At 39.4% G+C, this 15827-nt stretch overlaps 1 protein-coding gene across 2 annotated transcripts in view; it reads left to right on the forward strand.

Annotated features, from left to right (window-relative positions):
• Nucleotides 1-305: 305 nt before the first annotated feature.
• Nucleotides 306-15827, forward strand: part of akap8l (A-kinase anchoring protein 8 like) — a 35727-nt gene continuing 20205 nt past the window's right edge. The window contains exons 1-3 of one of the 2 annotated variants that reach the window (XM_008104247.2): nucleotides 306-486; nucleotides 13163-13195; nucleotides 14842-15076. In XM_008104247.2, coding sequence (XP_008102454.1) covers nucleotides 321-486; nucleotides 13163-13195; nucleotides 14842-15076 — 434 coding nt within the window. In that variant the 5' untranslated portion in view covers nucleotides 306-320. The remainder of the gene's footprint in view (nucleotides 487-13162; nucleotides 13196-14841; nucleotides 15077-15827) is intronic. The other variant, XM_008104248.2, reaches the window with a different exon arrangement.

Raw genomic sequence — 15827 nt, forward strand, 5'->3', positions numbered from 1 at the left:
CCTTACCAATGAGACAAACCGGATGGTCCCGCCCCCTGAAAGACCCGCAAAAGAAAGCGGAATTGAGAAGCCCGCCTATGCCAACTAGCTCTGACCCCACCCCCTCCGCGCTTCATGAGTTATAGATATTTGTCAGACCCAATGACCGCTCAGAGGATTGTCTGAGCTGGCATTGTAATTCGCTGCCGGGATTCGATTGGCACCCGCCTTCACCTATCGGCCGTCGAGAGGGATTCCGAGCGATGTCTTCGACGGCGAATGAAGCGCGAGAGTTTAACGCTTAACGCGAAGGGGGCGGGACTAAGGGGCCAGGGCGGCCAATGGGGGCGAGAGTGGCGGAGAGAGCGTGGCCAACAGGGTCGGGAGGCGGCGCTAGCGCGGTACCGTTGCCGTCTGGCGCAGGAGGGAGCGGGTGTGTGAGGAAGAGCGGGCTTCTTTCGGGGCGCCTCGGAGAAGAGAACAGCGCCGCCATCATGAGCTATTCAGGTGAGAGACTGGAGGGGGGGTCCAAAAAGGGGGCGGAGGGAGGCCTCCTTCTGTGGGAGGCGAGGGACCGTTGCGCCTCTCCCCCCTCCCACTGGGATAAGGCCTGAGGGAGGACCAGCCCATGTCAACACGGGGCGGGGGGGGGGGGGGTGTCCATTATCTCTTCAGATGGTGCCCATGGATCAACGGACAGGTCCCGCCCCGCCCCCCTCGGCCTCATCTGTCTCTCCCCAATGAGGAAAAGCGGGGCGCGGGAAGAGGGGGGGGTCCTTTTACGAGGAAGGGAATGCTGACTCCCTTCCTCCCCCGCAGGCGGAGAAGGAAGAGGAGGAGGGCGCCTGGCCTGCCTCTGCGGGCGCGCCGCGCCCCGCCCCCTTCAGGGCCTGCGAGCGGGAGGGAGGGAAGGGAGAGAGAGGGGGGGGGGAGGGCGGCGCAAGGGGAAGCCTTCCTGGAGAAGCTCCCCTCAGGAATGGCTGGTTAGGTTAGATCAGGCATGGGCAAACTGAGGGGAAAAAAGGAGCCTGAGGCTGTTAGGAATGGTGAGAGTTAAAGTCCAAAACACCTGGAGGGAGGGCCCAGGTTTGCCCATGCCTGGGTTAGATGGACATACACGCATAGGAAACATGTCTTTGTGTACGCTCACATATATAGAGAGACACAAATAAATAGCATGTCATGTGTTGTAGAAGGCTTTCATGGCCGGAATTACTGGGTTGCGGTGAGTTTTCCGGGGCCCTATGGCCATTTTCCAGAAACATTCTCTCCTGACGTTTTGCCCACATCTATGGCAGGCATCCTCAGAGGTTGTGAGGTCTGTTGGAAACTAGTCAAATAGGTTTTATATATCTGTGGAATAATGTCCAGGGTGGGAGGAAGAACTCTCTTGTCTGTCAGAGGCCGATGTGAATGTTACCTTTGGCCACCTTGATTAGTATTGATGAACCAACCTGGACACAGCATATTTGAGAAGACAGAAATGCTGGACCACTCTAACAACCACTATGTCAGGCTACACAGAGAAGCTATTGAAATCCACAAGCAGGTGGACAATTTCAACAGAAACGAGGAAACCATGAAAATGAACAAAATCTGGCTGCCAGTATTTAAAAAAATTCTAAAATCAGGACAGTAAATAAACAGCAAAGTAAAAAGGGGAGATTCAAGACAGGAAACAATCAGGACCAGCTAACACCTCCCAACAAAGGAATCCACCAGGCAGGAAGCAGCCAGGCTTTGAATCTGCAAGACCATTCAGTGCTAATCAAGCTAACCAGTTGCAACATTTACACTTGCCTCAGGCAGACTAGAGTTCTTTCTCCCACCCTGGACATTTCACAGATATATAAACCCCACTTGCCTAGTTTCCAACAGACCTCACAACCTCTGAGGATGCCTTCCATAGATGTCGGTGAAATGTCAGGAGAGAATATTTCTGGGAAATGGCCATATAGTCGGGAAAACTCACAGCAACCCAAATAATATACATTTATACATTTGAATACCTTTTACAGTAGAGTCTCACTTATCCAAGCCTCGCTTATCCAAGCCTCTGGATAATCCAAGCCATTTTTGTAGTCAATGTTTTCAATATATTGTGATATTTTGGTGCTAAATTAATAAATACAGTAATTACAACATAACATTGCTGCGTATTGAACTACTTTTTCTGTCAAATTTGTTGTTTAACATGAAGTTTTGGTGCTTAATTTGTAAAATCATAACCTAATTTGATGTTTAATAGGCTTTTCCTTGATCCCTCCTTATTATCCAAGATATTCGCTTATCCAAGCTTCTGCCGGCCCATTTAGCTTGGACAAGTGAGACTTTACTGTATAAGGAATACTGAAAAACAAAATACTTTGCGGTTCACTTTCTGTGGATTTGCTGTTTTGCGGTTTTTCAATAAACTCTAAAAGACTATTATACAGCCTAAGGAAGGGAGGAAAGAGAAGCTGAAGGGAGAGAAAAGGAGCCCAAGCAGCAACGGGAGGAGAAGGAGGCGATTTTTCAACACACAATTAATTGGTTGATAAAGACTTAAAATGATGCATAACTACTAAAATAATGTATAAATATTAAAATAAATATAGTGTTCCTACTTCACGGATTTTCACTTATTGCGGGTGTTCCTGGAACCTAACCCCAGTGATAAGTGGGGGAACACTGTACTTCAAAATCATTTTGAGAGTGAGACCTTTGCTTTCTGTCAGTTCTGTACACACACACACATATATTTATATGGTTTGAATATCTCTTATTTGGGATGCTGAAAATCAAAATTGTCTGTATGTTTGGCTGAAAGAGTGATACCTTTGCTTTCTGGTAATTCCCTGGACACAAACTTTGTTTTGTGTGCATATTCATTCAAATATGATATACCATTATCTCCAAGCACACTCTCTATGTGTGTGTGGGTGGGTGGGTGGCATGTATGACACATAAATCAATTTTATGTTCAGACTTGGATGCCATATCTAAGATAGCATTGTGTATATGCCAATACGGGTACAGTAGAGTCTCACTTATCCAACATAAACGGGCCAGCTGAACGTTGGATAAGCGAATATGTTGGATAATAAGGAGGGATTAAGAAAAAGCCTATTAAACATCAAATTAGGTTATGATTTTACAAATTAAGCACCAAAACATCATGTTATACAACAAATTTGACAGAAAAAGTAGTTCAATACGCAGTAATGCTATGTAGTAATTACTGTATTTACGAATTTAGCACCAAAATATCATGATGTGTTGAAAACATTGACTACAAAAATGCGTTGGATAATCCAGAAAGTTGGATAAGTGAGACTCTACTGTATTTCAAAATGCCAAACACTTGTGTTCCCAAGCATTTAACATACAATCAAATTGTGTGTGTGTGATTGGATACACATAAGTAGATCCACTAAAATCAGTAGGGCATAAGTAATAAAATTAAGTGCTGTTGATTTCAACAAATTCACTTGCATATGTATCCTTGGCTCCATCGCACTATGAATGGCAGGCAAATTCCCTTGAAACTGCTTAGATTATTTGATTCTTCTTCTTAGGATGCAAACTGCTTGTGCATACACTTTGTTTTAGTGTATTCTTTAATACTGTTAATACTTCATTATCAGTGCAGTTGCTAAATCTTTACAGTCTATCAGTTGCTCTTCTACCATAATAATATACATTGAATGAAGATATGACTGAATGCTCAATCTCTGTTTTCAAACTTCAAAAAAAGAAGTTTCGCTTGAATAGTTTAGGTCCACTCAGAAGTAAAACAATATACCTATTGTAGTAGTTTGTTCAGTCTTGTGTATATCATTCCCTCTGCATAGGTGCCACAAAGCCATGTTCAGTATTTTCTAACCCAGACTTTGGTTATAGAGTCTCACTTATCCAAGCTAAACGGGCTGGCAGAAGGTTGGATAAGTGAATATCTTTGATAATAAGAAGGGATTAAGAAAAAGCCTATTAAACATCAAATTAGGTTATGATTTTACAAATTAAGCACCAAAACTTCATGTTATACAACAAATTTGACAGAAAAAGTAGTTCAATACGCAGTAATGTTATGTTGTAATTACTATATTTACGAATTTAGCACCAAAATATCATGATATATTGAAAACATTAACTACAAAAATGGCTTGGGTTATCCAGAGGCTTGGATAAGTGAGACTCTACTGTATTTTAACTTCAGGCATATAAGCTCAATGGTGGGGCCAAATAAGTGTACACTAGGAAAATGATACAAGAAGGAAACATTCTTGCAGAAATACATAAAGAGAATTGCATGAACCTTTCCTCTGCATACAGAAATGTTGGCAGATTTTTATGTGGATTTGAAAAAAGTTAACTGATGATGAAATGGGAAAATACGGTACATGCATTTAACTAAAACATTAAATGTTGTACAGAGCAAAACACATGTTCATCCTTAACAGAAATGGTAACTTTACACAGTTTTGGCCCATTCTCTTTTTTCTGAAGAGCTTTTTTCTTCCAGTATATGTGGTTGCAAAAGGAGATGACTTCTTACAAATTAGTTAAAAGATTTAAATGGTAAATTAACCTGATTGTTATCCTGTGGGAAGCAGTGATCACTTTGGTAGGAGCCATGATTACTTTGAAGACATGCTTGCCTTGGGGCCTATTGTTATGATTAAAGGTAAAGGTTTTCCCCTGACGTTAAGTCCATTCATGTCTGGTGCTCATCTCCATTTCTAAGTCGAAAAGCCAGTGTTGTCCATAGACACCTCCAAGGTCATGTGGCCAGCATGACTGCATAGAGTGCCGTTACCTTCCCGCCGGAGCAGTACCTATTGATCTACTCACATTGGCATGTTTTCAAACTGCTAGGTTGGCAGAAGCTGGAGCTAACAGCGGCCGCTCACACCGCTCCTGGGGTTTGAACCTGGGATCTTTCGGTTATGATTAGAAGTTCAAATAAGAGTATTTGTGCCCTTGAGTATTAAAGGAGTCCTGTTGAGTAACACCAGCTATTTTTGTATATCTGGGAATAGAATGCAGTTGTGTTAACTTTGTATTAGTTTGAGTATGATACTTCCTCCCCATGCAAAGGATCGTTACCTTGACGCTCAAACTTCCGTACAGTGGCACTTATTTCCCATGCCAGTAAGGTAATGCTCAAGATCCTGCAAGGCATACTCCAGCAATACATGGAGCGAGAGTTGCCAGATGTCCAAGCTGGGTTCAGAAAAGGCAGAGGAACGAGAGACCAAATTGCCAATATCCGCTGGATAATGGAGGAAGCCAGGGAGTTTCAGAAAAACATCTACTTCTGCTTTATTGACTATTCTAAAGCCTTCAACTGTGTGGATCATAATAAACTATGGCATGTTCTTGGTGGTATGGGGATAGCAAGTCACCATGTCTGTCTCCTGAGAAATCTGTATAAAGACCAAGTAGCCACACTAAGAACAGATCACGAAACAACAGACTGGTTCAAGATTGGGAAAGGAATACGGCAGGGCTTCATACTTTCACCCTCCTTATTCAACTTGTACGCAGAACACATCATGCGACATGCGGGGCTTGAAAATTCCAAGGCCGGAGTTAAAATTGCTGGAAGAAACATTAACAACCTTAGGAATGCAGATGATACCACTCTGATGGCCAAAAGTGAGGAAGAGCCTTATCACCAAGGTGAAAGAAGAAAGTGCAAAATCTGGGTTGCAGTTAAACATCAAGAAAACCAAGATCATGGCAACTACACCTGTTGATAAGGATATTAGAGGCAAAGCTGAAGTATTTTGGCCACATCATGAGGAGACAGGAATGCTTGGATAAGATCACGATGCTGGGGAAAATTGAAGGAAAAAGGAAGAGAGGCCGACCAAGGGCAAGATGAATGGACGGTATCCTTGAAGTGACTGGCTTGACCTTGAAGGAACTGGGGGTGGCGACAGCCAACAGGGAGCTCTGGCATGGACTGGTCCATGAGGTCACAAAGAGTCCGAAACGACTGAGCAGCAGCATGATACTTCCTACTTGAGAAAATAAAGTTAATATTGGTGAGAAGGGGTTCATCATGGCAGTTTACTTACTCTGAATCTGATTTTATTTCAAAGAGAAATCTACTTTAACCTGAGTCAGATAATTTTCATCTGTTGCAATACCTATGAATTTTCTGATGAAACTGTCCCAGTCAATATTTGCAATTCCATTCAGTAATGTGTGCTTTCTTGCAGTAAAATAAAAATGTAGATCATACTAATCAGATTCCCAAGAATTCATTTTTTTCACATTAGTAACAAAACATTATTTAGATGGCCAGTTTTTAAAATAATGCAACAATGTTTTTCTTTACAGCATATTGCAGATGTGTTTAATAGCATGCAACTGATGACTGTAGCTCTTTGTTTCTGGTACCTGATGGATGCCAGATCAGAGATGTAGCTAATTTTCTTGGTAAATACTTTAATACCATATTTCATTTTAAAAGGTGAGGCTGTCAGACTCTCTTAAACAGCAGGAAGCTGAGGCAGTGTTTAAACAATGTTCCAGATACGGAAATTAGGGATAGCGCAAAAGCAAGAGGTCTTACTACTCCGGAGTGACTCCTCCATTTTTTCTAAACAAAAACTGAAACTTTGAGGAGATGGGCAGGGGAGAGGGTGAATCTTGTGTAAGAAATTGTTTCCGTTTAGGAATCCATGATTTTATTCAGTAAAAATCTATAATATGAAAGTTTTCTGTAAAACAGTTACAAAACTATAATTCTTGTATCCACTGTTGCTAGTTTCTTTCACACTGGTGTCCTTATACAGTATATCTACAGTTGTTATAAACCCCAGCTAAATGAATATGGTTGTACTGCATTGAGCTAATATAGTCATATGTGTTGCTGAATAGCTAGTTATAGTAAAACTGTGTCTTTCTGAGGTTATTACTGTCCAAATAATTCTTAAAACTTTTTTTAGATTGAAAATGGAGAAACTACAACTTGTGGGCTCAGTGCACCCTAGGTCAAGTTTTAGTTTTCCAGCACCCCCAGTCCCATCCCATTGAAAAAAAAGAAAAAGAATTTATGAAATGAGTGTGGAGCTTGCCACATCCCTTGCAAACAATTTAAATCTTTATTTACCTTGAAAGTAAACCTGTACTTCCAGTTTAATTCCTGATTAAATAAAGACTTCTCCAAGGCCTACAAACACGGTGAATTTCCTCTATTGAACACCTGAATTCAAAGAGTAAGTGTAATGGGGGCTAGTATATATTGGAAGTTGCTTATCCTTGTCTTAGATCGTGGTGGTTAGAAGATTAAATTAACCTTCCAGAAGATTTTGAAAAGCCACATCTCACTGCTCCTGCTGAAAAAAACATAAGTGGGTCCAGTGAGACTCCACACATAGTGGAAATGCCTCCTCCACCAGAGATAATTTTTGATTACTGAGGGATTGTATATGGCCATGGGCCATTCTTCACTCACCCCTGTCTTAGGTGGTAAAAAAGTTAGTATGCTTGGGTAACAGTTTGTTTATACAGTTTGATTGTATAAGATAATGGCATGCTACTTGGACTGATGTCTGGTTCACAGTTTCCTTAGAGTAAGCTGCACTAAATCATGGGGATTCTTCTTTTGAATAAATGCCCATAGAGTTGCTTTCTGCATTTCATAAGCATACTATATTATAAAACCGTATTTTCTGTGTTATAAACTATATGCATACATTACTGCAGTGTGTTGGTATAAAGTGGAAAGAAAACATTTCTGTTAAAACACCCACCATGTTCTTTGTGGCTGTTGGTAACCCTTGTAATTCTTTTGTGAAACACTGGTAGGGGGCCCTGAATCAGGAGCAAGAAAAATGATGATTTTGCCACAAGTGTTCCATGGACAAGTCTGCAACCACTCTTTGTACATGTTCCTTCCCTCATGGAGCCAAGTGACCAAAGATGGCCTTTAGAACTCCAGTGTCGCTAGAGAAATACTTCTGCCTGTTTTTTTTTTCTTTAATATTTTATTGCAGATTTTCAAAGACATACCTAGAACAAGAAAAGGCACCATGAAGATAGAAAGGGAAAAGAGAAAATGGCAGAAAAATTAAAGTGACTTCCTATTTACTTTTCAGCAGTTATATAAACATATAATCAATGTATATATATCATCTATTCATTCATATAATTTATAAAATCTGTCCACTAGTGATCAAACATGAAATTTGTTAAAACATAGTTATCTTCTTCAGAGTCAATAAAGGGTTAGTAATTTTATGAAATCATAGTATTAGCCTTAATCTTTACCACTTAACATGTGTAAACAAAGGATTATTCTAGTTCTCTATAGGTATGTAATAAATATCTCAGTATATTTTATTTTATAATAAGGCAACCCACCCAACTTTTTTCTAACCTAGCTATACATTTTCTCTATCTACTGTTCTAGCATAGCTATCAACCAGATTTTTATTAAAGCATCAATGATCTATTTTCCTATACATTGATCTGACTTATAGCTAACTTGTTTCTCACATACCTTACATCTATATCTATCTAACATGGTTTTCAACCATCTTTTAAAACTGGATGTTTTTTAAGTAGTTGCATTAGTATTTCCTGTTCATTGACATTCTATCTCATATTAGATGTCATATATGTTATCTTCCAAAGAGACGTAACCAGTCATTTCAATTTATTTCTTAAAAATATATAAATCTCAAGTGAATTTTTTCCCTCATATTCCAGCCAACTCTTAAAAATTGCTGCTGCTCAGTCGTTCAGTCATCTCCGACTCTTCGTGACCTCATGGACCAGTCCACGCCAGTCACTTCAAGGATACCATCCATCCATCTTGCCCTTGGTCGGACTCTCTTCCTTTTTCCTTCCGTTTTCCCCAGCATCATGGTCTTTTCCAAGCTTTCCTGTCTCCTCATGATGTGGCCAAAATACTTCATCAGTGAGCAGCCGGGCATTATTTCCTGGAGGATGGATTGGTTGGATCTTCTTGCGGTCCAAGGCACTCTCAGGATTTTCCTCCAGCACCAGAGTTCAAAAGCGTCTATCTTCCTTCGCTCAGCCTTCCTTATGGTCCAGCTCTCGCATCCATAGGTTACTATGGGGAATACTATTGCTTTGACTATGCGGACCTTCGTTGCCAGTGTGATGTCTCTGCTCTTCACTATTTTGTCAAGGTTGGCCATTGCTCTCCTCCCAAGAAGTAAACATCCTCTGATTTCCTGGCTGCAGTCTGCATCTGCAGTGATCTTCACGCCTAGAAATATAAAGTTTGTCACTGCCTTCACGTTTTCTCCCTCTAGTTATCAATAGGTGTAGTTGCCATGATCTTGGTTTTCTTGATGTTTAACTGCAACCCAGATTTTGCACTTTCTTCTTTCACCTTGGTAATAAGGCTCTTCCTCACTTTTGGCCATCAGAGTGGTATCATCTGCATACCTAAGGTTGTTAATGTTTCTTCCAGCAATTTTAACTCCGGCCTTGGAATTTTCAAGCCCCGCATGTCGCATGATGTGTTCTGCGTACAAGTTGAATAGGGAGGGTGAAATATGCAGCCCTGCTGTACTCCTTTCCCAATCTTGAACCAGTCTGTTGTTCCGTGATCTGTTCTTAGTGTGGCTACTTGGTCTTTATACAGATTTCTCAGGAGACAGACATGGTGGCTTGCTATCCCCATACCACCAAGAACATGCCATAGTTTATTATGATCCACACAGTTGAAGGCTTTAGAATAGTCAATAAAGCAGAAGTAGATGTTTTTCTGAAACTCCCTGGCTTCCTCCATTATCCAGCGGATATTGGCAATTTGGTCTCTCGTTCCTCTGCCTTTTCTGAACCCAGCTTGGACATCTGGCAACTCTCGCTCCATGTATTGCTGGAGTCTGCCTTGCGGGATCTTGAGCATTACCTTACTGGCATGGGAAATAAGTGCCACTGTACGGAAGTTTGAGCATTCTTTAGCGTTTCCCTTTTTTGGTATGGGGATATAAATTGATTTTTCCAATCTGATGGCCAATCTTGTGTTTTCCATATTTGCTGGCATATGGCATGCATCACCTTGACAGCATTACTTTCCAAGATTTTAAACAGCTCAGCTGGGATCCCGTCGTCTCCTGCTGCCTTGTTGTTAGCAATGCTTCTTAAGGCCCATTCAACCTCACTCCTCAGGATGTTTGGTTCTAATTCACTCACCACATCATCAAAGCTATCCTCTATATTATTATCCTTCCTATACAGATCTTCTGTATATTCTCACCACCTTTTCTTGATCTCTTCAGCTTCTGTTAGGTCCCTGCCATCTTTGTTTTTGATCATGCCCATTTTTGCCTGAAATTTGCCTCCGATGTTTCTGATTTTCTGGAAGAGGTCTCTTGTCCTTCCTATGCTATTGTCTTCTTCCACTTCCATGCATTGCTTGTTCAAAAATAGTTCCTTGTCTCTTCTGGCTAGCCTCTGGAATTGTGCATTTAATTGGGCATATCTCCCCCTATCGCTGTTTCCTTTCGCCTTCCTTCTTTCTTGGGCTACTTCCAGTGTCTCAACAGACAACCATCTTGCCTTCTTGGTTTTCTTTTTCTTTGGGATGTACTTGGTTGCTGCCTCCTGAACAATGTTGTGGACTTCTGTCCATAGTTCTTCTGGGACTCTATTTATTAAATCTAGTCCGTGAAATTTATTCTTCACCTCCACTGCATATTCACTGGGAATATTTGTGAAATCATATCTAATTGGTCTGTGTATTTTCCCCATTTTCTTTAGTCTGATTCTAAATTTTGTAATAAGTTTGTGATCTGAACTACAGTCAGCTCCAGGTCTTGTTTTCACTGACTGGATGGATGTCTGCCACCTTTGGCTGCAAAGGATGTAGTCAATCTGATTTCGGTGTTGACCATCTGGTGAAGTCCATGTGTCAAGCCATCTTTTAGGTTGTTGGAAGAGAGTGTTTGTTATGCACATTGAGTTTTCCTGGCAAAATTCTATCAGCCTACGTCCTGCTTCATTTTGTTGTCCCAGAAAAACAAAAATACTTTGGCTAAATAAATTATCCCATCGTTCATGGCTATCCAGATTTTGAATAGTCAGTGCACTTTCATGTCTTCTTGCATTGCATGGGTAAAATGTTCCAGTTCTACATTCTTTTCTCCTTTTGTTATTTCTCTAACTTCTAAGAGCATAATTTTATCTTTGATGTAAAAACCTTTGATCTTGATGACTTTTCTAGAAATATGTTCTTCTCTCTAATATTATATGGTTTTATCTCATGAGGTTGTTCTAACTATCTCACTGTTAATCTTTCTCTGAATATATTGAACCAGTCCATCTCAAATTCATCCTTCTGACTGAAAACTGCAATTGTACATGTCTGTTTCTTCCCAAGCTCCCCTCCAACTTCCTTTTATTGGCATCTGATTGGCCCTTTCTCCCAACAGTCACCTTTTTATATAGCTCTTCAAAAATTTCTTGATCTTCTGAACAATCCTCCACATAAGTCTCATTTATAAGTGTTGTCATCTTTAATATCCTGCACGTTATTAAAGAAGTTGATTGCATGTATGCTTCCTTTAAGCATGGTAGCATTTCCAAGTTGCAACTTTACCTGTTATTTTGTTAAGCTGACAAGTACAATGTATCCCTTGATCAAAACAATGTCTGTGCCCATGAAATCTCTCAGCCTTTAAAATAAACCCTCTATGTCCACCAAAAATAATTTAAAAGTTTCAAACGTCATGATTTAAAAATAGTCCTTTCAATCTATTGTCTTAGTTCTTGCTCACTGTGTTAATGCTGTCACTGCAGAACCAAAAATCCTTTTAATTATAATTGGTAAAATTCAAGTAAGAATTATTGCATACCTTTGCCCTGGTGGCTCTCCTGTGAAGGACACTTCAAAGAATGCGGACTCTATGAATTTATTTTCATCTTATGACTTCTTTATAGCCCTCACAGGCTCAGTATTGGATTTCTGTGTAGGATTCCTACTTGATGCTATCTTTTGAGTCTAGTGATGTCCAGTCTAGGCTGGATTAAAGTCACAGTTTGGATGATAAAGTAACAGTCAATAATTTGGCTAGAATATTAAAAGGATCACCTAGCGTAAAGATTACAATGCAAAAATAGCTTAGGTTTCTCATGGAAGAACAAATGAAGAGTTCCCGAGGTGTTCAGATATCCTCGCTTCTTGATGTTTCTTCAGTTTGGTTTTAAGTAAGGTCTAGTTCTCAACTCACTCCACTAGGAAGCAGTTACCTTTACTATTGTCTTCAGGAATAGTTACCAGTTGCCTTTGTCAGGATCTCATGTATCAAACAGTTCTCCATGTTGACTCATCAGTTTCTCACTTGAAGCATCTCTCTACTTCTCAGTCATCATGGTGTGTGTGTGTTATAAATTATCTGGATTATGCTCCTTATAGATTGTATATAGAAGATAATCTTCCTAATAATTTTTAGTTTGGTTGGAGCAGTTGGTGAAATTGCAACTCTGTACAACAGTACCTGGTCTATTCACCCTGGTAGAATTGTCCCCTGCAGAGTCCTGGTATTTAAGGTATATTTTAACTTATTTAGAGCCTAGGATGTGCCACTTGACTCTGCCCAAAGCTGATGCATCCCAGGGAGAAATGATGACAGAAAAACCTCAGAATGTTTACGAAAAGGGCTGAGAAAAGATGTTCTGGATGGTTAATGGTGGAACAAATAGTCCTTACCATTAATGTTAGTTTTGCACCTCCTCATTTTTATAGTTAGGAGCTCCTTAAACTTCCTCCTGGATCTTCTCTGTTTTGTCTCTCACTGTCTTCACTCTTTTCTCTGATTGATTGGGTGATTTTTTAAAGTTAAAGCTGGATTCTAGTCTTGTAACTAACTCCTTTTATGGAACATGCTTTTTTGGCCTTGTCTTTCAAAGGGAGGCATTTAACCCTTCATGATAAGTTCAGCTCTCCATTTCAACATCCTGCTGTTTAGCAGACAAAAAATTGAAACATTTTATTAAGTGGGGAAAAAGCATACCTTTCTTCCATCAAGTGGAATTTTGTTGTATTAAATACTTTTTTGTTTGCTTTTTATATTCTGATGTAGCGATCATTCAGTGAATGCTCATATTGGCTCTAATCAAATGATTCTGCTGAATAACATATTCTTTTGTTTCTGGAAAGTGTTGTCGTGTTTATAACTTGTTTTGATGCCAGTATGTATTTTCTTTTTAGGCTATGGAAACTGGAATTCCGGTACAAATAGAGGCAAGTACCATTAAATCTTAACAAAGTGCTTTAATTGTTACAACTAAACCAAATATATATGGCCTGAGATATCATGTTTTTCACCGGTTCATCGTATTTTTGCGTCCTAGTTATTTTTACTCTTTATGTGCCTTTTCTTTGTTTAGTTCAGGCTCATGTGGCAAAACCTGCCCCTTTCTTTCAATAATTGCTATTGCAAATGCTTTCTTATGACTGATCTCTGGCAATATGCAGAGTTCATTTCTATTACCTGTGCATTGTCTGAAAGGTTACTAGAGCAAGTTTTAAAAAAATGATAGTAATACCACTATATCAATGGTTTCACTTAACCATGCTGGTTAAGTGAACATGGTCTCTCTAGGCTTTTGTTACATCTTCCATTGTGATTCTTTGGTTTGTTTCCATCAGAAGTTACAATAAAATTGCACCAAAGGACCTAGTAAATGCATAGAGATACTGTTAAGGAATTTCTAGGTCATCCAGTACAACTCTGTGGTATGCCACCCCTCAATTATCCATAGTTTCTAGTAATTACAGTACATATGGCAATATATTCCCACAGAAAACAGGGATTTTCCTATATTTTTGCATTTTAATAACAATGCAAAACACATTATGCATCAAGTAGACCATAATTTGCAATGTTAAAAGTGGAGTCCTATATCTCCTTACTCAGAATTATCCTAATTACTTTAGTGGAACTTACAGGAAAGTCTGCATAGGATTACAACCATGTCCTGTTCACTTGACTGACTGTTCTCCAAATATACGTATAAAGATAAATCACATCCCATGGACTTATGAGTGGTTGTGCCATAGGAATCCACTTTCATGTATGCCCATGTTGCAGTAAGCCTTGTGATTTCCAAGTAATCATGCATAGATTTATACTGTGTGAATTATGGTTATATTCCTTGTGCTTCCTTGTGGAAATTGGTACAGCATCTCTTATCCAAAATTCCAAAAGCAGAAATCTGAAATCCAAAACTTGTCCACATGTGTGATTTGAACAGTGACACCTTTGCTTTCTGATAGTTTGGTGCACATAAACTTTATTTCATGCACAAAATTATTTAAAATATTGAATAAAATACTATCCTGCTATGTGCATTTCCTACCCAAACACTTGATAATGCCACTGTCCTAAGTAATATGTAATAGTCTGAGTTGTTTCCTTGATTCTTCCTAGCAATTTAGTCAAGCCACAGGTAGAGGCAGGTAATACATTTACTATATTATTGTTATTATCTGGATAAATGATGTAATGGATTTTTCTAGTTTTGTATTCTTTGTCTTGTTTCTAAGTTTGGATCAGAAATGAGACTGAAATTGTCATCATAATTCTAGTCAGTACTGATGCTGTGGCTGTTCTGTTTGGGATATAATGAGGGTTAGTATCAGCAGGAAATCTTCTAGATGCTGTTGGAATATAAATAAATAAAAGGGGTTAATACTAAAATGTTAGATTGCTGGAAGATACAGAAAAAGTTAGTTCCATATATTTCACTGTCAGCCACACCTGCTGTACCTTTAAGAGAGAATGATGATGGAGATAGAGAATAATTGTGACAGACAGCCTTGCATTAGATGCTCATGTATGGCAATCTCTGCCTAATGAAAAAAAACTCGACTGCTTTATATTTCAGGTTACGAGGACTATAATTACGGATATGGATACAATCAGGATAACTCTGGCAATTATGGGTATGGTATGGCCACTTCAAACTCTTGGGAAATGCCTTATTCAGATACAGATTATAACGCATCCACTGGCACCAGTGCTGATGATGTAATAGGAAAATTTAACCCGCGCTTAGATATGGTATCTCATCTAGAAACTGACACGATGCAAAGAGGACATTATGGCTCAGGTGGAGACAGGTGAGTGTAGAGACAAAGATGAATAGGTTCAGTAATAGACCAGGCTGCTTTCTGTTTCTGAAAGGTTTGTTGACCAAATATTGTACTGTCGTCTAAGAAGTGCTTCTTGTTCTCTGAGTAATAGAGTAACGGGGACTAGGATAAGCAAAGTGCATTTCTTGTATTTGGGCTTTACAAATAGGGTGCTCATGTATATCATTGAGTTCAGAATGCTTTCAGTTAGGAGTGTATTTTGTGAATTGTAGTGTTTTGAAGGAAGAGTTAGTTTTAGTATCTTTGTACATTGTGTAAAATAATGAGCAGATATAAGAACAACCCAAAGCATATGCTTCAGAATCCCATTGAAATTCATGGAACAAGTACTTCTTTGGTTGCTATAATTTAAATTTTCTGAATTTTGGCCCAGACGACTAAGACAAAAATGAATAAACGGGGAATTATGTAGATTGTTTCTTTAGTGTATCTCCCATCTTCCAAAATCATTAATAAAATCTTCAATCTGTAATTTGCAAATAAGGAATCCACATTTTTCCTTGTTCTGGACTGCCCTTATTGATGATCCATTGCTCTATCTCCCTGCAGTATTGCACAAAGGAAGGCTCATGAGTTCAAACCTCAATTGAACTTTGCTTTGATCTAAGTGGATCTAGAACTGTTCTAGAATGAGTTTTCTTTAAATGTAAGCTATTTCTACTGCCATTTCTTGGCAGACGCTTTCACACAGTGTTCTATATGCTACTGAATAGATTCC

This window comes from Anolis carolinensis, chromosome 2, assembly GCF_035594765.1.
Source record: "Anolis carolinensis isolate JA03-04 chromosome 2, rAnoCar3.1.pri, whole genome shotgun sequence".
Lineage (NCBI taxonomy): Eukaryota > Metazoa > Chordata > Lepidosauria > Squamata > Dactyloidae > Anolis > Anolis carolinensis.